Source organism: Triturus cristatus, chromosome 7, assembly GCF_964204655.1.
Source record: "Triturus cristatus chromosome 7, aTriCri1.1, whole genome shotgun sequence".
In the NCBI taxonomy this organism is placed as follows: Eukaryota; Metazoa; Chordata; class Amphibia; order Caudata; family Salamandridae; genus Triturus; species Triturus cristatus.
In genome coordinates, this window is record NC_140590.1 from 427,038,951 (window position 1) to 427,063,090 (window position 24,140).

Below are 24,140 nucleotides of genomic sequence, written 5' to 3' on the forward strand. Positions count from 1 at the left end.
GGTTAAATGTCTCTTTGTTGTTATCAAATCTTAACAGACATTTTCCGCATTTCAGTGTCTATTCACTTATACAAAAACAATACCATAAAAAAAGCAATACTTTCATGTATTCATAGTTCACAGAATCCAGGTTATTCAAAACCGCTTACTGCTTTTGTTAATCTGATTTTTTTCTGTTTCTATTACAGTTAAGCCTCCATCTCCTCCTAGGACATGCATAATCCTCAAGGACTGTCCTTTGCTTTTATAGTCACACAGACATGTGGCCTCTCCCTCTGAAGTACTATTCACATTGCTAAAGAACATGAAAGGAAAAAAACAAGGGCACGTGAGGACGTGCTTCATTGTGAACATAGTCCCTGCTTGCCATGAACCCTCACATTTCTGGCTGCACATTTAAAGATGCTGCAATAAAAAGGCAACATACTTGGCATATTTTTTTCATAACAATGTGTGCATAATGTCAACAGCCATTTTATTGAAGAAGGGCTGGGAAATCAGGAGCATATTTACAAGCATTGATGCATCAGATTTCTTGTAGCTGTCGCAAATGCCCTAATGACGCCATGGATGCACTGTATTTACAATACAGTGCTCCATGGCGCATATATTCACAGATGCATCAGAAATTCTGCCCCATCTTTTGGCGCTAAAGTGGAGCATTGCTGGAGTTGGTCGTAAGACTGAAGCAACTCCACTAATGCGCCAGAACACAGAGGCGAGTCCCATGTTTGAAGCCCTGCATCAATCCTTGCACCTGATTTGAGAAGGCGTAGGGATTTTGACACAGTCAAGTCGTAGAGTGATGCACTGAAAAGTTGAATGTTTTATTGCATCAGTCCTATGTGGCTTTTAATGTGGGAACACCTTTCATTATACTTGGCGCAGGTATAATTTGATGCAGGCCTCTACAAACTGACGCATTGGGCCCAATGTCTCAGTTTGTAAATATGGAGCAGTGTGAAGCATAGATTGCACCACCACTGCAAAAATTCAAAATTGGTTAAACTTATAATTGGCACAATCAATTTACCTATACATCTCTAGTATAATCTAGTATAATGTACAAAGGGTACCCAGGGGATGTAGGTGAAATGGTAAAGAGAACTGCAGCACCTACTGTGCCATGCACTGCAGTAACAATGAAAACATGGCTTCAGACCTACCACTGTAACCTGATTGTGACCCAATTGACATGTCTAAATCTTCCTTAGCCTTAAGTAAGCCACGTAGCTCATAAGGCAGAGTATATAAACACAGGGCATGTAGAAAGTTGATATTAAATACGAGCTTGGAGTGACTAGCATACATAAATGGATATTTTCACTGTAGGAAGGGTGGCTGTTCTAGTTAGAAACACTGGGATGCATTAATACATGTAATAATGCTAACTTTGGCTAGGAAACAACTAGGATGATCATTCAAAATCTCTCTGTAATATTTATTAAAAGCACAATTTATTGGTGAAGTTAGACTTTTAATACATATTAAGGAAAAGGAACTTTTAGAAAATGATGTTTTCCCTGCCAAAAGCCTCGGGGGGCTAATTTGCATTATCCTCCAGTTACATCTCTCTGACTGCTCAAGCCATTAATGACGTGAAAAATACTCCCAAAGCAGACAAAAGCCTGTGTGTGGAGAGGTGTTTCTGTTCCTCTGGCAGGATGATGATTTGGGCAGTTCTCATGAAGTTGATTAACTTCCAAGAGGCCTGGCTTATCACAGGGAAATGTTGGCTGACACCTGGACAAGCTCCTCCTTTCTGCTCCAATCCCAGTATGGATGGGCTGCCACTAAAACTGGTTTGAATTGGCCAGAGTGGAGGGATTACTTATTTCCCTGTCCACACCTTTGAGGTGGGAACACAGGCTCTGAACAAAGAAAGAAGCGTTTCACCATCTTACATTTAGTTAGAGAGTTTGCAATGGGGCAGGTAAAGAGGGCATAGGTGCCCCAGGAAGATTTTCCCTATTGGTTAAGAAGGGGCCAGGAGTAACCTCCAGCCTCAAGCTAGTGCTGAACATAAATGTAGCATCCCCTGGCACACTCCTCAGAACACTCTGTGCCTGAGCAAGAACAGAGGATGGACTGTATCTGCTATTTGAGACCTGTGAGGAACCTGAGGGCTTGGCCCGCTTCAACATGTACCCAGGACCAGGAAGTGGACTCCAAGAATCAGTTTGCTGACCTCCTGTTAAGCTACCAGTTCCTAGTGGACCTACACTGGAACCTGCTCTGCTGGTGACTTCTGCTGGAGGGAGTGTTGTTCCTGAGGTCGTGGGACCCTTACCTGTAGCAAAGTATACTCCTCCCAACATCCTAAAGAACGTGAGACTTAGTAACGTTTTGACTATAAACAAGTCTGGACAGCCAGGACAAACTTGCCAAGTCAATGCGACCAAGGTAGATTGCCACTGGGCAGAAGAATCAGGGTTCTCCCACTCAAACCTTTCCATAGCAGCAAATCTGTTTCAGCACCACCTCGAGGAGAAGATTTATGGCTTCGTGGAGCCTTCTTCATCTACAGCTTAAGGTTTGTCACACTGGAAGATTCCAAGCTCTAAAAAAGGGACTAAGTCTTAACGTAGTAAATATGACCTGGCAAATGTACCAAAAAGTATACGTTGAGCAAGAGGACTTTCCTGGGTAAACATTTTGAATGTTCAAATATGAGCTTTTCCTGCCTAAATAAACAGCATCACCATGACATCGTCCAATATCTATCCGACGTCAAGGAGCCCTGTTCAGATACAGCCTAATGCCCTCCCCCACTCTTTACAGTCGGGCAGACCATCCTGTTTCTGCCAACACTATGCCTTGTAACTCCACCGGTGGGAACTTTGGACCAACAGCCCAATGGACATTGATCCAACGACCTTATTAAAGGTGGAGAATCTGAGTTCATTTTTTCCTGTTTGGGGCTGTGAGTAAAAGCCTAGAAGTCCTGAACAGAAAATAAAAAAACACCTTCCACATGCACCATTATTTTTGTTCTTCTGTAACAAACTCACACTTTGGGAACCATTGTCACTGCTCAGAAAACTTTCATTGCCTTCAGAGGAGCTGCTGTCGTAACGTATAAGCAACCTCATTTTACCAATTGCAATAGCTCCCATGTGATATATGCCATCCTTTGCCCCTGTGGCCTGATATATGTTGGGCAAACTATTCAGAAAGCCATGGCTAGAATCCTTCAACATATGAGCAGAATAAGGTGTAAAGTACAGGGCGCACCCATGGTTGAACACTTCATGACACATAACCATTCTCCCAACAGCATAAAATGGTGGATTATAGAAAAGATCAGTCCCAATGCAAGAGGAGGCGCAATATCTGGGGTCCTAAACTACAAAGAATGCAGATGGGTTCATTCGCTCAACTCTGTTCAGAACGGGTTGAACGAGATTGAAGAGACCGCAAGGCAAATGGGACAACTCTAGCCATGTAGTTATTCATGTCCCGTTCCCAGTTAGGAATGTACTTTTATTTAACACACTGTACATATCTTGAACGAGATTGTAGGTAACTTAAGACAACTCGAGCCACCTAGCTATTTATGTCCTGTTCCCATTTAGGAATGTATTCATAATTAACACACTGTATATATCTTGCATATTATGCCAAAAGTTCTGTGTAACTTTCATCTGATAATGTCTGAAAATATTTTTTTGCATTTATTGTAAATGGTTTTAATTAACGTATGTTCTGTATAACGAAAGTATGGTCGCTCTAATTGTTCACTCGATCTTGATCTTACTTTTGATTGGTGCAGCCATTCTATTTTACAAGAGAGACAATCTCCTCCCTGTACCTCACCTCAAAAATTTAAGTCCTTAATCATTTTCAGATTTTTACTAAACATGGCCTTTTCTTCATGCCTAAGAGCCGCTTAGTTTCCCGGAACAGACTATGGCTTTGCGCGCTGCAGATCTGCCTTGATCATTCACCCTACTGAACTGGTCTTGACCACTCGGTCTATTTAGAGTTACATTGCTTTTCGAACTTGTTTCGTGAACTGTGGTATGATTATCAATACCCCATCTGACTGCAATTTTAAAACGGAGCCACGTTACACACGTAGCAGGTCTCTTAGCAACGAGCCACGGACGCTACTGTGTTACCTCTTCTGACTCTAATCTCATGACGGAGCCACGTTACACGCGTAGCGGGTCTCTTAGCAACGAGCTACAGACGCTACTGCACACGTCACATACACGCGCTCCATCTAGCTTGATAACCGACAGAAAATCGGCACACTCGTGGATAGAGTTGGATGAGACAGGACGTTCGCCTGCGCCTCCTGCCCGGAATAATTCGTTTTTCTGGGTCTCTCTCTTTTTCAAGGTAAGCGCTTTAAACAGTATGAATGCGGTCCTGCATAGGCGCTTAATCTAGATGCGATCTCTACAGAAGGGGCTAATTACCTTCCACCTTTTCTACACAGAACCGCACAGTGATCTATATGATCATAGGAGACAGGACGGTTGCCTGTAATCCTCCACCACCCTCACCTATATTGCAAATTCCAGAATCTTTGGAAGACAGGAGTCGATTCCCTTCACTGGGTGAGTCGGCTTATGCCCCTTTCCTGACTAGCGCATGTGTGTATATAATTCACAGCCATTTTTAGGTTCCCTTACAACGCTTCATTTCCCAACTAGGAAGCTCCGCTGGGAAGAATTCTCGCTGCGCAGTATACCTTCGCTAGTGTGTGAACGATTAAACAAGACAAAGAGAAATAACACGCCCCCTGAATCGCATTGGGCACCGTTAGGTGAGTCTTCCACCTTACCTGCCTTGATTAATCTTAGCTTCTTATACTTCAACACACCTGACCATAACCATTACTATCCCATAGGCTGTCCCTATTGTCCCTGTCCTGATGAAGACCCGCATTGACTAAGACAGTAATGCCCCCTTGGGTTGAAACGTCGACATATCCCGTGGACCAGTTGAAAGACTCTGTATAAAGACCTACTTATTCAGTCTGCAGAACTATTCAAATATCTGTGTTTTTCTGGCCTTTTGAAAACGACAATACCACGAAAGTCACCTTGTATATATTACGCACCCTCACCACAGCACTGAGCACCACATGTCACTTTGTCACAAATTACAGCTCACTTTTTGTCTTGACAGCCATGCAAATTAATGTGGGTATTTATAAATGACGTAATTTATAAAACTTTTGAATACCCTTTTTTGGTCTCTATGTGTGTTGTTTATGATAATTTGTCTTCCATGTGAATTAACCAATGACTGGTTTAATGTTTTAAGAAATAATCTACACCCGACAGAACCAATTGTTAATTTTGTATATGATTGCCCAGGTTCTGAGGGATACTGGGTTACCCCATTGTTACTATAATCCACACATAGGACTGCATACCCCCTGTAAATAGTCTGGAGCCATGGACAAGAAGGCAGGGCACCTGCACTTGAAAGGCATGCCTCTAGAAGCTTCTTTCCACTTCAAAGGCTCAAATGGGCATAAATATTGGGCCTCAGATGTCTGCTCTACTGGATGACTGCTGGGAAGGACGGTTGCCCTGCTGTGCTGACCTGCTGCCTGCTGCCCTCCTGCCCGTGTTAGAAGGACTGGACCTGCATCTGTTGAACCCAGGATCCCAAAGTGACACCAAGGTCTAGTTGGCTCGCCTCCTTACTGCCAAGAACATTGAACCCAGTACCTTGACTTTGCCATCTGTGAGTCTACCCTACCAAGTGGTGCCACCCCAGTCCTGAACCCTTGGAAGTGGGCCTAAGGTGCTCTGCCAGTCTCTGTGGATCCAGAAGACCTGATGCATCTCCTCTGCTGTGAGGCGCAACCCATAGCAGAACCAACACATTACTGCTGCTGCATGGATCAGTACAGCTGCAATGACCTGCATAACATCACAGCCCATTGCCTCATCAGAACTACCACCGTTTTATGCATCCTTGGCACAGGCCCTTGCATCCATTGTCTACAGCAGCCTTGACAACGATGCCAGACTCTGCATTGCAGCTCCACAGAACCGACACATTGCCCCGACTGCGCAACGCAACGTCAGTGCCAGACTTCACATCGCAAGCCCTCATTTATTGGATCCTTGATGATGACACAGGACCTGTCAACGCAGCCTTACAGAGGAACTGATTAATTGCTTCCACTGCATGATGCATCTTTGCCACAAATCCTTGTAACGCCATGCAAACTGGGATTTAACATACTTTGTTCAGCAGGCCTAAGTGATTTCTTGTATCCAGCTGGCTGTCCAACGCAGACGGCCTGAGCTTGTAACTTTTTCCCGGTCTGATGTGATGAGAAATCCACAGTTGGCGCTTGGTGCTTTTTGGTGCTATTTTCACTGAAATCTGTAAACCTGCATATTTACTGTTGTACTGATTGGATGTTTGTCATTTTGATCTTTTTTTTATTTATTTCAAATAACTCTATTTATCTAACATGGTGCGGGATCCTTTTTGTGTGCTGTTTTGCACTTTATTACTGCTTGAAGTGTTTCGCAAATAGTTCAAACATTTCCTCAAAGTTAGGCCTGACTGCTCTGTGCCAAGCTACCAGGGAGTTGAGTACAGGTTAATTTAGGATTTGCATGGGCCTCACCCTTACAAGAATAGTGGTTGCTGCTTGACCAGGGCTCACATCCTAGTAAACCAACAACAGGGTGACTGAAAAACTCAGCGAGATTCCATGGAATTCCTCCAATGAGTAGAAAATATACAGCTTCCACTGCTGGCACTACAATTTAGTGCCGGGAGTGTGAGCAGCGCTGAAAATCAATGCAAACAGCACAATAAATTGCACAAGAGTGCACTGCCATTACAGTTGATTTTCCTGCTGATAGAGTAGAAAATCTATGAGCTACTTGAACGACAGCCACCTGACCATGACCTCTCGCAAAGTCTACCAACTGCCTGCATTAGAAAATCACGCTAGAGGATGCAAATCTTGCTCTCGCTCACCAGCTCACATATTCTGGAGCCTCATGGGAGAAAAATTCTGCCACCCAGCTGATTGGCAGAATTTTGCCAGAAACCTGTGTTAAACAGTAACACAAACTGGCCAAAATCCTGCCAATTCTGCAGATGGAACGGAATATTTTGCTCACCACTACGAACAACCCAATTTCTTACTGGCACCATGCTCTATATTTGGCACCTATTTCCATTACTCTGCCATTAAGCTCAATGTTTAGCACCTATTTCTATTGCTCTACCGCTCTGCTCAATGTTTGGCACCTATTTCCGTTACTCTGCCACTATGCTCAATTGCAAGTCTTGGATTCTGAGGGGCATATTTATTAGAGGGTTGCATCGTGTTTGCTCCACGCAATATGGTACATGCATGACACAAACCTCTAAGACAGATTTATGAAGCCACACAAAGCCACTTTTGGTAGCTGAATGGCTTCATAAATCTCGAGAAGCGCAACGCAGCACAAATCTCTTTGTTGCACTACTCTGCCCTGGGTAGGCATTCCATAGGCGTTGCGTGCATGTTCCCACTCAACTCCCATGGATTGTGACGCATTCTCAGATTTAGGAGCACTTATAAACCTGGAAATGTGCCAGAATATTATTCCTTCCCAGGGGATGCGTAACAAGGAGAAATTCCTTTATTACTCCTCACTACTTCCTCTTTCTATCTGTGGTGCATTCTGTGGCACACATAGTAATATGCCTCCTGAGATTTTGTTTCTGCAGGAAGGTGTCCCTTCCTGCACAAAAACAACTCTGCCTACAACACAGGCACCCTTCAACATGGTGAAAGGCTGCCTGCAATGAGGCTAGGCTGCCTAATGTGCACCAGCGTCCAGGGAAAAGGCAGGAATGTGCCGTATTCCCTTAAATATGGTGCATTCCTGCCCTTTCTCTATGACACAGCATAGTGAAGCAAGATGACTTGATGTGCTACGCCATAGTTTCATAAATATGCCCCATAGTATCTAGGAAGCTTATGTTTGGCATTTTTTCAATCTGGAACCTACTTACTGTAGCATGTCCTCACACTGAACACAATTCATCTGAAAATGTATAGGATGGCAGGTGTACTTTGTAACAAAGGTTAGGCTGTCCAGTTCACTCTCTCTTGCTCATGAAAACATATAATTAGGTACATCATACTCTGGCCCTCAGCTTTTCTTTTACATAACATTATTTTTCAGTGGCAGACGGTACTTTTAGCAGGAAGGGGGGCAGACAGGGCACACACGCACACATACACATTCACTTACACCCATTCCTCTACACATGTGAACACACACACATCCATTCACAACACTCACTCCCAAATTTTCATATATACATGAGCAATAAACATTTAAAAAATCACACTTACTTGCTGCAGCTCTGCTTAGATGTCTCATGAGGGTTGGGACTGCTACCTTCTCTTACTGGCTGAACTTAGGTCAGCCAATGAGAGAATGCAGCTATCCCTACCTTGTCACAGATTGGGATGGGGTCATTGAGAGTTGCTGACTCCCCCACTCCGCCCTGACATTTCAGGGCTTAAAACTGAAGCACCAAGGTTTGAGGAAATCAGCAATGCTTCCCCTCATCATGAGAGGTAGGGCCTTGAGATGCTTTGGAAGGCAAAGTAGATCACTCCCACAGGTGATGTGACATCTTAGGCCCGGCAAAGTTCACCTCAGGCAGACAGGAGCATGTGCATTTAGCGCATGCCTAGTTCCTGGCTGCCTGACCTGGACAAGAAGAATGTCTATCAGGTTGAACTTTGCTCAGCCTGACAGACACTCTTCTTGATGTGCAAAAGGTAATGGGGTGTGGCACGTCCACCTGTTAGGACGGGGCAGCAGCTGTTGTTTTTGTGTGTGGTTGTCCAATTGGTTTAGATGATGCGATTTAAGAATACAGCTTCCAAACTGCATTGGGTTGGAAATCAAAAGGCAGGAATGTAAAATAGTACCCCTAATAGTAGGAGGTTGTGCGGTATTTTTAAGAACCAATCAGCAGCTAAGGGCGTGCTACATTGGAAAGCTTTTTTAACGATAACGGAAACTTAAATTCAAAGGAAATACTGAATGCATTAATGAAGTCATAGATCTATCCAGTAATAGCTTCAAAACATATACACAACATCTCCACAATAGGTTAAAAATAATTACTTTTCTATATAACATAGCACAATAGCAGAATGCAATATTTGAAATCTGCAAAACATGCAACCATTTATTTTCTTTGATTTTAACCACTCTTCAGCGAATGTCTCATGCGTTTTTGAGAAATAAAACTTGTTTTTATTCTTATAGATCGTGCTTCATTTCTTCAATCTTGATGCATAGTTATAGGCATGTTCTATGAGTTGCACATGATCATGGGCAATGTTAGGTTGTTTTATATTTAGATGATCACTGGAGAAATGTTTGGTGTACACACTGTACAGATGATCATATGGGCAATGTTTAGTTGGCATGTAGGTGGATGAGACAATGTTTAGTGTGTAGATGATCATACCACCATGGGTACTTGAAATACAGATGATCAAGAGAGCAATGTTTAGTTGGCAGGTGTATTGATTATTACTGGGCAATGTTTGTTGTGTAAAGGATCATGTGGCAATGTTTGCTTACTTGGTGTGAAGATAACAAGCATGGGGGAAATGTTTAGTTGCCTGGTATGCTGATGGTCTATGAGGCTATATTTGATGTGAAAATGATTAAGTAGCAATGTTTAGATGCTTGGTATGTAGGTAGGCATGGGGAAATGTTTGAGTGTGTGGAATGGAAATGATCATGTTTGTAATACATCTTTTCTATTTACATATTTATGAGTCGCTCACCAGTAAGACCACCCGTAATCCCATGTCTGTGGCTTCCAGTCCTCTGGGCCGAGGTTCACCGTCATTTGAAATACCGTTGTGTACATCATGTGTGCCACCATTCCAAAGAGTCCTTTGCAAATAAATATGTATATGAACAAAGAAGAGTAAATACATTTTTCAACTAGATAATTGTAGTAGAGTTGTCTTTTAGTGTAACTGTGGGCTGCAGTCGAGCTAGGTCTGGCTAGTCACACACAATTATCTTTCTTTCAAACAATCAATTTGAGTTTTCAATACCAAAATATTGTTGTTCAGGGTAGAGGAGAAATGACTAGTATCCAGATGAGTGCTTAATTAACTTATAGACCCAGGATTCTAAAAGAGTGGAGGCCAAGTACTTTGGAGGTTTGTTACTGTCTGAAGTTTTTTGTTCCTCAGAAAATGCTCCTCCTCAGAGTATCGTATGTGACATTAGGGTGACCACCTCACTCCAGGTCATTACAGACACACTCTTCCGTCCTGAACTTCTTACCTACAAATCACAGATTTCAGGTGTGTTAGTCTCTTAAGTTAAATGAAAGGAAAACAAAACCCCGAATGCATTATCAGAAAAGTCCTAGATTGAAAACAGTCTCTTTATTAACCAGGAGGGAGGTGGCAACCCTATGTGAAGTACAGTTCTAGAAACATTACTAAACATAACCAGTAAGACAAGTAATGGTTAGTTTACTTCAATATTCCATGTGCGTGTGGTTAGGGCAGGACTTTAATTATACTCACAACATGTAGGTGTTAACCATTATTTTTTCTTTTCATATAGTGTCTATTGATGGTTAACTCATTTTTTCAAGTTAACAAATGATGGACTCAAGCAGCTACAATAATTTTCCAAGGATTTCACAAACTAGTCACACTAGCGAGCCAGAAATAAAACTTTGCCTTTTGATTACTAAATGGGCACACAGCTCCTATTTGCTTTTAGTGGTACCCTCTTACAGTCCATCACACATATGCAAGGATCCAATAACCAAAAATAAATGATGGATGTGCTATCTCAAGAAGCTAGCACACAGAGATAATTCACTAGTTGCTCAAGGAAGGAGGAAGCGATATACTAACACCTTACCATTTCAATTTGCAAACAAGAACGTGACACTGATGAGTGTGAGTGCGAAATTGAATAGGGGTTGTAAAAAGCTTTATTAGAATAACAATTTGCATAATTCTCGATTACTAATTACTGCACACCTTTGTGTAATCTTTCTGTTCAAACTGCCAATATTTTCTATCAAACACTATTTGCAGCAAAGATCAATGCTCACTTTTCTTGCATATTCATTTTAAAACTGTTTTTTGATCATTTAAATCCAGGTTTATTCTATTTGGCCAAAAAACGTAAAACAGGTGTGACAGTCAAGATTTAACTTAACCAATATACAGAGCATTTTGCGAACATTTTGGCAGCAGTAGTAGTATGTGCGAGAAAGAGGGTAGGTTTGCAGTAGAAACACTTACGCACTCACTGAGTAATGATTGACACTGTAAACCAGTTGACTAAAGGAGTAGTGATAAAACAAAAGGAAGTATTGTAAATGTACCTGACAGAACGGTGACTATTGCTGCAAACGCATTCAGCTTTAACCCATCGATAAACGTGGTGTAGTGGCAAACTTCAATGGACATGAGACTAACTCCAGCGAGAAGCAACATGATATAAAGTAACTCAGCCACAATCGAAAGCCACAAGACACCTGAATAGAAAAAAGCACAGTAACAGCATGAATATTCCATCCAGAACAACGACATTACTATAACTATCAGAGATTTGTTTGCACACATGCACTGAAGATTGCTTGGAGAAACTAATCTTACCACATTCAGCCAGCACTTGATGGAATTATAGATTAGGCTTAGAAAAGGACCAACAACATGTAAGGAATCATGTTTATTCAATTACTGCATTTGTTTTAAAAAGAAGTACTGCCTAGTGAAATGTAAGCATTTGTGTGCCGGCTGAATGTGTGTCTTTTTTATTTGTATTTTCTTAAATGATTCTTTGGGCATTCATAAATTGTATTATATTGGGGTACTTATGAGAGAGACAATTGTTCGAATTATACGGGTGGTATTTGAAATACACTGCTAGAGCATGAGGAGCACAGGACACCTGTGGGTACATCAGCAAGTCCTGGCCAGAGATGTTTAGGTGAACTTCTAAAGGTGAGAACAGACTCTGAAGTGAAGAGAAATAAAACCATCATTGTAATGGGAGGAGAGCAAGTGGACTGTATTCACTGTGCTCCCAACTATTCCCCTTGCTAGCCCCTTCTTCATCACCAAGGTAGCAAGCCCTGGAAGATTAGTGGAAGGACCAGCCAATAGTTCCTAGAAAGAACAGAGGTTGGTCTACTCTGCTACTGGTACAGTGAAGCCTGTAAGGATATTATATTAGAGGTGTTTCTAGAATTTATACCCCCTACACCACCTCTTTAAGGGTTATTTGTTGCTTTGTACATTCATCAACAAGTGAGTGAAAGGCTGAATGCAGCATTGAGAAGGCGCTACCTTAGATGATCTTCTTTCTTAAATAAGAACTAGCAAGTAACACTTTCTGGCCTCAAGGACACTAATGTCATAGATTTTCCAGAAGAAGAGTCCTTTTGTGGCGAAGGGGTATTTTTAATATGAAACAGATTTTTTCTTTGGTTAAAATAACAATTTAAACGATTCTCCAAGATATGAAACAATAGCATTTACTATGATATTCCTACAAAACAGTGAAGTAGCTAAAAGCCAAGCCCATGTTTAAAGCAACAACAGCTTAGCTTGGACAATGAGGAGGATGGATATGAAGCGAAAATACTTTCAAACACCACGAAAACAGCAGACTAAAATGAAGATCTAGATTTTACCTCCTGAGACAATGTATTGATTGCATACATCAATCGTGTAAATCTGTCTCCATACTCATCAGCAACCTGTTCTTCACAGCATGCTAATCCTTCCTCATTGTCTGTACTGCATCAATTATTATTCATAAACCCATGCATATTACACTAAAGAGTAATCCAACCGTTATAAACAAGGACATTGATAAAGAAATGTTGTCTTCAATAATCCATGCTTGATGCAGGGTCTTTCATTAGAAACGTGTACTTCTTCAAATGAGAATTCTTTAAACAAAGAAAGGCATGGCATAATTCAGGTTTACTGAATAGACTAAGAGAAGACGTGAGATGTAATTCTATAGTATATCAAAGCACAGTCTAGACAAATTTAAACAATGATCAAAAACTTCTATTCAAATACAGCGATAGAAGAAGGAAATTGTTAATTAAAGCTGGAATTAAATACCTTAGACAATAATATTTAATTGATCAATACAGGGTATTGTAACCCTATGGAGGAATTGTTTCAGGAATTAGGGGCCATATGTATCAAGCCTTTTTCCTGTTTGCAAACAGGCAGATTCTGAGAATTAGCCCATTTGCGAATGGGAAAAAGCCTTTTGGGATGTATCATCCCAAAAGACAATCGCAAAATAGAGAATCGCAAAATTTGCGATTCTCTATTTTGCGAATGCAATTAGGGAATTGCAAATTGTGTTTCCTTAAATGCAATTCTGGAAGCACCAGAAATTTGCTATTTGGCCTTGAGGAATTGCAAACTACCACCAACTTTAAGTTGGTGGTAATTTGCGATTTTCTTTAAAAAAACACTTTTTTGATTTTTTTAAAGTGCCATATGTTGCACATACGTGCCCTTAGGGCATGTATGTGCGCAAAATGTGAACACATACATATTTCAGGGGTGTAACAGGGTGTCCTTTTGGCACCCTTGCAACCTTGAAATTGCATTCTCAATTTGCGATTCTCTAATTGGCAATCGCAAATTGAGAATGTCTTCCCATTCATTTCCTATGGGCCTCCTAGCCCATAGGAATGGATGGGAAGGTATTCTTTATTGGCGAATATCAATTTGCGATTTGCAAATAAGGAATATGTGGGATTCGCAAAATTTTTTGCAAATCCTACATACATTGCATTTTGCGATTCTCTAATTGCGATTCCTTAAAAATCGCAATTTGATAATCGCAAAACTCTTTTTTGATACATATGGACCTAGGTCTCTGGGATAGTTCAGGATCGCTATCTATTAATGAATTTTCATCTACACCAATTCATTTTACCCATGTTGTCTACATTTTGTCTAAGTAGGAAGTCCTATATGCAAAATCTAAAAGCTGTATTGGAGAAGATTCATATTCTATATCGTGAGTCTACATAAACTTATATAAAATAAGTAAATATAAGAGTATTACATTTTTTGCACAACTACTCATTAGATGAACATTTAATTCTGTTATATAATTCAAATTGTAACCATTGTTCTGACATTATACTATAATATATGAAGATAAAATATGCGCGCAAGGTAGTGGTGCAACCCCATTTTTATGTACCCACCTCTCTCCAGGTTACCACAGACACTGTCTTCAGTTCTGGACTTTGTGCGATACCTAATTCATGCTGGGTGTTGTAGTCCTCTCTTGCTTTCATTGATTTTATTAGACAAATACATATACAATCAATGATCTGTAGGTGAATAATGCAGGTCAGGGACCAGTGTCCATAATAACCTGGTCTGAGGTGGTAACCTTAACCAACTTTGTCCCAAAATATTGTAACCTATAGATTGGTTGACAAGAGGAGACAATGATGTGGTAGCCCTTCTAATACCACTGTCATTCTAAAGTCACTAATAGGTTGAGATATATTGGCAAACTTTGTATTGTATGGTTGGGGAAGAGTTTTCCTTGTTGGAATGAAATATGTGGACATTTAAAATGTTAATTAACTTAATCTGCAATATGTAACTATTATCTCTAAAGACTCTTGAATGTACTTTAATTTAGAAATCAGATTTAAAGAAGACTAGTTAAATAGGGCAATTGATTATAAACTACACTCTTACAAAAATTAATATGGTACATCCACCATGGGAAATTATTGTGTGCAAGCAAACTTATAAAGAGGGAAATTTCTTATGAATAGAGGAAAGCAAAATGTCAAAGCTTGTCTGACTGTTAAAATGTCTTTGTGATAAAGTAAATGTACTCCCTCTTCATAAATAACTACTGCATCTCATGGGATACCGGTAGGTTTTCAAGTAACATTAGAATTAGATACCAAATCCAAGAATTGATGCAATGGAATACGAATTCTAGAGCACAAGCTACGCAAGATGCGTAAATGTTACAAGGATACTGAGCGTTTCCTATGTCAAGTTACAATTAGGGGTTTGTGATACGTGGCATAATAGTGTAATTAGGGAATTTTGTGTAATGTGAAATGCCGCACAATAGGCTACATTATGCCAGCATATCACAAAATTGTCTGAGGCCTAGGAACAACAAGATGGATTGTACAGGCACAATAGCATATGTAATTAGATGATCAGGGACACAAAGAGAGCTGGTCACTTAAATATAAGATGTATGTATGTACATGGTATTTCTTTAGCATGAAATTAGACAATAGGCAGGGGAGCGCAGTACAGGATCAAAGAAAAAGCAAGTATAACATACATGAGTGATAGGAGAGGTAACTGGGTTCAAGATAATTGATTACATAAACTACAATTCTAATTTGTACTGTCTTTACTCAATTGTGTCTCTCTACACAGGAAGGGATATTAGAAGATTAAAGACATTGTAAATCACAACTGATTTATAAGGAATGATGCTTTGTTGTGTCCAGTATAAGAGCACTTCAAAACCTTAATAAAAGTTATTTCTACCTTTTGTAGCTGCTCAAGAGCTATAGATGCAGAGGTAAACAAGAACAAAGATTAACATTCAAAGCCGGTTGGGGGGGGGCGTGGCTTGGCTGCCGAGCGGAATGGCTGCCTGAAACCGCAGCTCCGCCGATCGAGCACAGAAATCCTTCAATTATTAGCTGAACTGGGGTGCGAGCTCGGTCCTCCCCGCCCGAGACGGTAGTCCTGGGTGTCCGCCCTGTGCTCTGACCCCGTCGTCGGCTTGTGGACGGAGAGCGGCCCGCGGGCGGCGCGGAGTCGTGGCGGCCTACACCATTCGCTAGAGCCGGGGCCTTGCGTGTTGAGTGCCCGAAACCTATCCGAGGGGTGAGGCAGAGGCTGTTCGCTCGCCCAAAGAAAAGCGCACCCCGGCGAAGGTCTCACCCCCTACGGCTGTCGGAGTGAAGCTGAGGAGGCGGCGGCTGGTGTGGAAGACTGCCGAACGTCCGCCCCTGGATTGCACGACGGCGCACGGCGACGGGCCCGGGCGGCTGATCGCAGTGGCGGCCATTTTGCCTGAAGCAGAAGTCCCATGGTCGAAGGTTCCAGGGAGACGATCGGAGAGACGAGGCCGGCTACCGTACATGCCCCGACAATACTGTGGTGAGGTTGGAGCGTTGACCTGTTATGTGGAAAGTGCACGGCTGTACTAGGGTTGTCCTGCTCCGGCGGCCTGCGCTGTGACTCTCCCCGCCTGCTCTGCTTAGGGTGCGCGCCCCGCTATTGGAGGCCCAGCCATTCAGCCTACCTACTGGGACTAACCGACCTGCTGCCCTCGGTGAGACGCTGAGGGTCGGCGACTGGCGGCGACTGGTCGCGGCCGCCAGGGCATACTCGCGGCGCCGGGTGGCGGCTGGTGAGTGGCCATGGGCAAACCGGACACGCGGCAGCCGAAAATCACTTTCGACAAGTCCAAGCAGAAGCCGCCGGACCCAGACCCAGACCTCCGTGAGGCCGAATCTACTCGAGCGGACCAGAGGGGTGCTCAGGAGGCGGACATTAAGGCCATGTTTCAGGAACTGAAAACAAGCTTACATGGCATCGATGGCAAAATGGATGCGCTGGCTGCCCGCATGGACGGTATCACGTCCCGCATGGACAAACAAGAGGGGAGAGTGGAATCGCTCGAAACACGTGTGGCCGACACGGAGGAAAATCAGACCGGCCTTGCCGGCCAACTTCGGGGCATGGAGAAGATTCTAACACTCATTCAGCAGAAAAATGAGGATTTGGAGGCGCGCTCGCGGCGCAACAACGTCCGCATCACGGGTGTGGCGGAAACGACGGACATAACCAGCATGGAGCTCTTTGTCGAACAAATGTGTAAGGATCTGTTTGGGTCGGGATTGTCTCCGATGTTCCTGGTCGAGAGGGCTCACAGATCACTGGGGCCCAGGCCTAAACCCGGTGCACCGCCCCGGCCTATTATTGCACGAATCTTGAATTATAGGGACCGGGACGTGATCTTACGAATGGCAAGGGACATATCGGACTTGCAATACAGGGGCAACCACATTGCACTATACCCGGACTATACGATGCAGGTTCAAGCCGCTCGAAGGGAATTTTTGCCGGCGAAGAAACTTTTTCAACAGGCGGGCACCAAATACTCCCTCATCTACCCTGCTAAACTCCGGGTCCAAGGTCCCGGTAAGCCATCCTTTTTTGTTGACGCTAAGGCGGCTATGAAATATGCCAAACAACTGTTAAAGGACCAAAAGGCTCAGACACCGGCAGTTGACCCGGACCAGCGGGACAGGCTAAGTGACGTTGAATGACTACTCCTGTTTGCTTCTTGTTAAATCGCTGGGTGTCGCCTGGCTACGCTGTGCTGGGCCATATTGAGAATGTTTAATTCCCTGGAGTTCCAATTTCAGATGCTATGAGGGAGCTGAGCAGGGCTGCGGGATTGGGGGGGGATGGTCCTTGAGCTGGTACACTAGTCTCGCGCTCGATCGCCCTGTCACAAGTACAGGGCCTGTAGGTGGCCAACCTGCGTACCTCAAGGGATGATTCCCATTCACTGTTCACATTTAGAGACTGTAGTTACAGTTGTTGTAGTTGGGAGGGGGTCCAGGGAGTTCATTGCACAACCTGATTGGGGGGTTGGAGCGGGAGGGTTAGGGGTTTGGCTGGGGCTGGGGGTTTTTGTTGTGTTTTATTTAAGTTTCAGAGCCGGGTCGGAGGTGGCGAAAACTGCTATTGAATCACACGTTGTGCGCAGCGCGCTGTCATGTCGACAGTCACCTAGCAAGAGGTGTACTGGCATTTACCGGGCAGGCTGCCCAGCTGGCCGGGTGGGATATGTGTTGTCTGACAGGGACGGGCTGCAGGATTCGATGCAACGAGGAACGGGTCCGTGGCCTGCTCGAGTTCTATTTCCCTGCTTGGTGCCTGGTGGAGGTTCCCTGCCCTGTTGGCGGGCGTGCGGATTGCTGTGGCATTGCCGCCCTCATATATTGGGACCCGCTGGATTGGAAATGCGTGCTTCGAGAGTTGGTGTGACTTGGCCGGGTGACTCGGGGGTAGGTGTATGCTTGAGGCTTGCCCGAACTCTGTTAACACGTATGGTGCGGTGAATAGCATAAAGTGTATTACCTGGAATGTACGGGGCATGAATGATAGGCGGAAAGTGAGACTGATACAGGCCTTTCTGATTAGGAAGGGTGCGGACATTTGCCTTCTGCAGGAGACGCACCTGACGGACAATGCTGCGCAGCTGCTCAGACACAACCGATGGGGTGAGGTAGTTCACGCTCACTACTCTAACTACTCTAGAGGGGTGGCGATACTTATCAGAAAAGGGCTTCACTGGAGGACGCATGAGGAAATCAGGGACGTGGGGGGCAGGTTTGTTCTGTTGGTAGGTTCGCTGTGCGGCGCGAGAGTGATTCTGGTGAATGTTTATGGCCCGAATGACGATAATCCAGATTTCTACGAGGGATTGTGGCATAAGGTGCGGAACTGTGGACCTGCTGCGATACTGTGGGGAGGAGACTATAATGTGGTACTGTCAGATACTGCAGATAGGCAGGGCACCACTCGGGAACATCACCCTAGGGCGTCGGAGGCGCTTGGCCATATTATGCAAGAGGCAGGGCTGGTGGACTCCTGGAGGACACTGCACCCTGAGACCCGCGCCGGTACGTGTATCACAGCTCGTCGTGCGGCCTGGTCCAGATTGGATTTCTGGCTGCTGTCCAGAGATCTGCACTCATCGGTGTTAGAGGTGACTCACTTGTCGCGGTCACTTTCTGATCATGCCCCGGTTTGCTTAACGATATCCACCCCGCCGCAGTACATTCAGCCGTTTAGTTGGAGATTCCCGTCCCGGGCTCTGCGCGACCAGGTCTTCCAGCACTCTTTGCGGGAAAAACTGGAGGAATACTTCGCACTAAACGAGGGCTCAGTAGATTCACCTGGCGTGCTCTGGGAGGCCTGTAAAGCTGTGACAAGAGGCCACTGCATGGCGCTCAAAACTGGGGTTTTACGCTCCATTAGAGCTACTCTCGGCAGGTTGGAGTCTGAACTGGCTCGGCTTGAAGCTGCGATGGTGGCAACCCCGTCTGGTGGTGCGAGTGCAGACTTCAGGACGAAACTGACCGAGTATCATGAGGAGGCTGAGAGGGAGGTCAGGTTCTTGTCCAAAGATTCTCAGGCCAGGCGTTACGGAGAGGGTGATAGAGCTGGCCGAACACTAGCAAATCTGCTGCGCCCGCCACGCGGGTCGGAGCATATTCTTGAGATACAGGAGTCGGGGGGTGCAGTAATTCGAGATCCTCCGGCTATACTGGCGGTGATGACAGACTACTATAAGGACTTGTACACCTCTAAGGTGTCCCCTGACGACACCATTATTAGTGATTACCTGGACACCATAGCTCTTGCGTGGTTCAGTAATAGTGCCCGACAATATATGGACCTCTCCTTCACGCAGGAGGACATTCGAGCGGTTATAGCCGCTATGCCGCTCAGCAAGGCACCAGGCCCAGACGGGCTGACGGCAGCCTTCTACAAGGAATACGCAGACCTACTGGTCCCTCGCTTGCATAATGTTTTTGAGGAAGCGATGGAGGTTGGCATCCTCCCTGCCTCGATGCGAGAGGCCCTCATCATTACGCTGCTTAAACCTGGCAAGAATCCTGTTACCCCGGACTCATATCGCCCACTCTCGCTAATTAATCTTGACGCCAAAATCTACGCGAAACTACTCGCTGACCGCCTGAAACTTATGCTGCCTCAGATAGCGTTGTCCGATCAGTCGGGCTTTGTGATGGGGCGGTCCACTTCCCACAATCTTAGAGTGCTGTTTGGGCTCCTGCATTATTTGGATCCCAAGGTACAAGCCGCGGCCGCATTGCTTGACGCCACTAAGGCGTTCGACTCACTAGAGTGGAAATTCCTACGGGCGTTATTCACTCGCATGGGTTTCAGCCCCTCCTTTGCCAGGCGTATTGGAATAATCTATAATCACCCGACGGCTAGGGTACGGGTTAATGGTCAGACGTCTTCCCCGATCCCCATAACAAGAGGCACTCGGCAGGGCTGCCCCTTGTCGCCACTGCTGTTCGCTATTGCGACGGAGCCGCTGGCGGCTCGTTTGCGCCAACACCACACTCATCGCAGTATCGGCTTCACGTCGCGTGGCCTGCTGGTCTCTATGTACGCCGACGACATAACCATATATTTGATGAATCCATCGGAAAACTTCGACCCACTGATGCGTGAGGTGACGAGGTACAGCGGCCTCACGGGTATCGATATCAACTGGTCAAAGTCGGCGATGTTCCCGCTGACGGACGGTACGAGTCAATGCCACACGGAATTCCCGATCGACTGGGTCACTGATGAGATTAAATACCTGGGCATACGGTTTAGCCGATCGATACAGGACATATGGCTGGCCAATTTTGGGGTGGCCGTGGAATGGCTGGAGTGCAAAGTGAAGCGCTGGAAAGCGCTGCCACTATCTCTGATGGGCCGCATAGCAATTGCTAAAATGGTGGCCGTTCCTAAGTTTCTTTACTTATTCGTAAACATCCCCGTGCCACTCACTAAGTCGTTCTTTCGCCGGCTCCGCTCCGCCTTGATTGAACTGGTCTGGGCGGGTAAGCAGCCCAGAGTGGCCTGGAACCTCCTCACACTTCCCTTCCGTCAGGGGGGACTCGCGGCCCCGGACATGGAGCTATATGCGTACAGTGCTCAGGCCCAATATCTGCACTACTGGCAGCACCCGATCCCTTACCAGCCGCACGTGGCCATCGAGATGGATGTTGCGGCCCCCTGCCCCCTTCGTGCAGCGGCATATCAGAGATACAGACGCTCCAGGGACGACATTGACACTGTTGAGATGGTACGCTGGGCCTGGTCAAGCATTGCCAAACGTGCAGGCGTAGATGACTTATATGCGCCGAGTATGCCCCTCGCGGATAATCCACTATTGGGGCCATTGACGGACGCGGCAGTGGCGCGGCGGGCGCGGGCCTGCGGACTGAAGGTGGCGGGAGACTTGTACCCGGACGATACCTTCCTCACAGTGCGGGACATGGCGGCAGCGCCGGAACCGACGGCCTCGGAGCTCCTTCTCTACTATCAACTGCGGTCCGCCTGCAAGGGCAGGTACCCTATGTTTCCAGAGGCTCCGCCGACGATTGCGGCCTTGGAGGACGTACTCTCGAACTCCTCCGCGCGCAAACTGATCACACGGATCTATAGAGCTACTCAAAGCACGGCTCCGGTTGCGCACACTGACTCCAGATCCGCGTGGGAACTCGAAGCGGGTATATCTATTACCGAGAAGCAGTGGGAGTACTGTTGCTCCCAACTTGAAAACCTATCCCCTAATTATAGGCTGCGGTTGGTACACTTCAACTATCTGCACCGGACCTACCGGACGCCCATTCAATTGTGTAGGATGGGTCTGCGGTCTGATGCGTGCTGTTGGAGATGCGGTGAGCAGGATGCCGCGTTCTATCACCTTGTCTGGGTGTGTGGCCCCATACGCGACTTCTGGATAGCAGTCTTCAATGCCGTGGGGCAGATCGTGGGGATGGTGCTGGGGCCGGACCCACTTGTGGCCCTATTGGGATTCGTTAGAAATGTGCCCAAGACCTCACGTAGGCTTGTGGCCATTTTATTATTACTTGCTAAGCGTCAGGTAGCGCTACACTGGAAGAAGACAATGCCGCCAAGCGTGAAGGCCTGGATAAGATCGGCGGTGTACTGTAGGGAGCAGCTGACCTCATACTGGGACCAGCTGCCGCAGCGCTCGCGGCCTGTAGATATCTGGCAGCCACTGGTAGACTGGTTGGCTAGTACGACAGCGTTGGAAGATGACCAAGCGGGCTGATCGTGGCTTAAATGACGTGGAGAGGTTGGAGTTCGACTGTGGGGTGCTGTAAGTGGTGCTCCGCCTGGCATAAGTGATCTGGGATATGGGGTTCGTTCTCTGAGAGGGGTTGTCTGTCGCTTGCTCTGTCTGGGCGGGCTGTGGGCGCAGCGTGAAGATGATTATGTCATATCGATCATTTACTGTTTGCTTTCCTTCGACTCGGGCTCTTTATTAGTTCTGTTTTGTTTGTTCCATTGTAAGATGCTGTATTGCCGTTTGAAAGTACGATCTCAAATGCTTGGGCGGAGTTCCGCCTCGTATACTAGCTGCCTGCCTCCGGGTTGTTGGCTGAATAGCGGTGTACTCTTCGATGGAACAATAAAGGTTTTTGAAAAAAAAAAAAAAAAAAAAAACATTCAAAGCCGGTTCCATGAGATGGACTTTGTTTCTTTCTTTACTAATAATTGTGACCTGATGAATTATTTTGCTTCATGCATTTTGAGAGATTAGTGCTCTTAATAGCAATAAAAATCTATTTTTTTAATTTGGTCTACAATAGAAATGTATGGTTTTTGTCTGTTATTGACACGCTATGAACATAAAATGTTGGTGGAATATGAGAAGTCTGGAACACTGGAATAGTGGAATAGTGGAATACTGGAATACTGGAAAAGGACTAAAGGAAGCCAGAAGGTGCAGAGTCCCATTAACGCATGCTACTTTCCACTGGAGAGATGACAAATAGGACCCTTAGAGCATCGAACAAGTGGGTGCAGGCATTTCCCTTCTAATACTCATAGGAATTGACTCTCAGACCTCCCTTATTTGCTACAGCTGTCACTCCAGTTATTTTGGGTCAGCATTTGGCTCCTTAAGCTAATTTAAACTCTTGCCTCCATTATTCAATTCTGATGTCAAGAACCATATGCAAACTCCCCAAGTCTCAATGAATAACATTCTACTAATTGTAATGACATGAGAAGTCACCCTGCTGAAACACAGGATGTTGTTCTACAAGCTCTGATCCACAGGGTTTTCTGCCCTGCTATGGCGGTTCAGAGATGCTGTTCATTTACTTTACCTCTTCTTAGTTTGCAGTCCCTGTCAACACAAGCTTCTGGGTCATGCTCAGTGAAATGGAAGAAAGACACTTAGCAAGAAAATGGGCAGCAGCAGCTATTGATCATAAGGTTCCCCAGTCCATCTATGAAGTGCCCTTTCTGCCTGTCCTTCAAGTACAGTCGTTATGCTTAGGTAAATGTGCCAAGGATGATATATGAGGAATCATTAGGGTGGTTAACACTGTATGTCTGACTAGGGATGCGTTGGAGCGCTGTCACAGCTCACATCAACACTCTCACGCTATCTCGCATGTCAAGTGGATTTGCTACATGACACATGATGACATATTGCTACAGGTATACATATAATTTTCCCTTTGCAACTTGCTTCAATATACCAGATTGCCAAATTCAAAGTACTAGCGGGGGCGTCTCAAGGTAGCATGGCTGTGTTCTGAAAACTCTCCAGGATGGACTTGCTTACAGGAATATCTCTCAATTACCAGAAGACACTGCCTATAGGAGGGCCTATCAGCAATTTCTTGCCATGAATTACCTATGTGAATTGTCAAATGCCACAGTTTACCTCAGACATTAACATTTTCCTCTTGTGAATTAACAGGATTCCAAGAGACTAGAATAATTTCAGAGAGGCAAACTGTCAGCCACATGCAATCAGCATAGAGGCCCATAGAAAGGTACAGAAAGTGGAATTGACACTCCAGCGTACACATTCATAAAACTGGATCAATTGCAATATAAATATTTGGCTAATGGGAAAACATGAATGCATTTTTAAGAAAGTGGAAATATTTCCCTGCTCGACTACCAAGCATCAAAACAATATTTTATAGGGAAGTAAAGTATAATTCTGTTGGGAAGAAGGCCAACAGTGGCCCTGCATATAAAGCTTAATTTCCCTCTAACAGTACCATATTACTGTTAGTTCAAATCCCCATCCATGGTATACAATTTTACAGGAAATCACCAGGATTGTTGCATCGATTAGAAGCAAGCTATATATTTTTAGATATCGCTATTAGGATTATCATTGCGCATTTTCAAAATCGAAATGTATCAACAGGTTAAAATCAATCCTGATTGTCAAAGTTATAGATCCACATTCTAATCTTTCAATTGGAAACAT

General features: G+C 44.8%; 1 protein-coding gene across 1 annotated transcript in view; it reads right to left on the minus strand.

The window, feature by feature from the left end:
• The window catches only part of GSG1L2 (GSG1 like 2), a 234,694-nt gene that overhangs the window by 90,157 nt on the left and 120,397 nt on the right, over positions 1-24,140 (minus strand). Inside the window, exons 3-4 of the mRNA XM_085616721.1 lie at positions 11,383-11,535; positions 9,803-9,914 (exon numbers count right to left, since the gene is read on the minus strand). Of these exons, the coding sequence (XP_085472847.1) occupies positions 9,803-9,914; positions 11,383-11,535 (265 nt within the window). The remainder of the gene's footprint in view (positions 1-9,802; positions 9,915-11,382; positions 11,536-24,140) is intronic.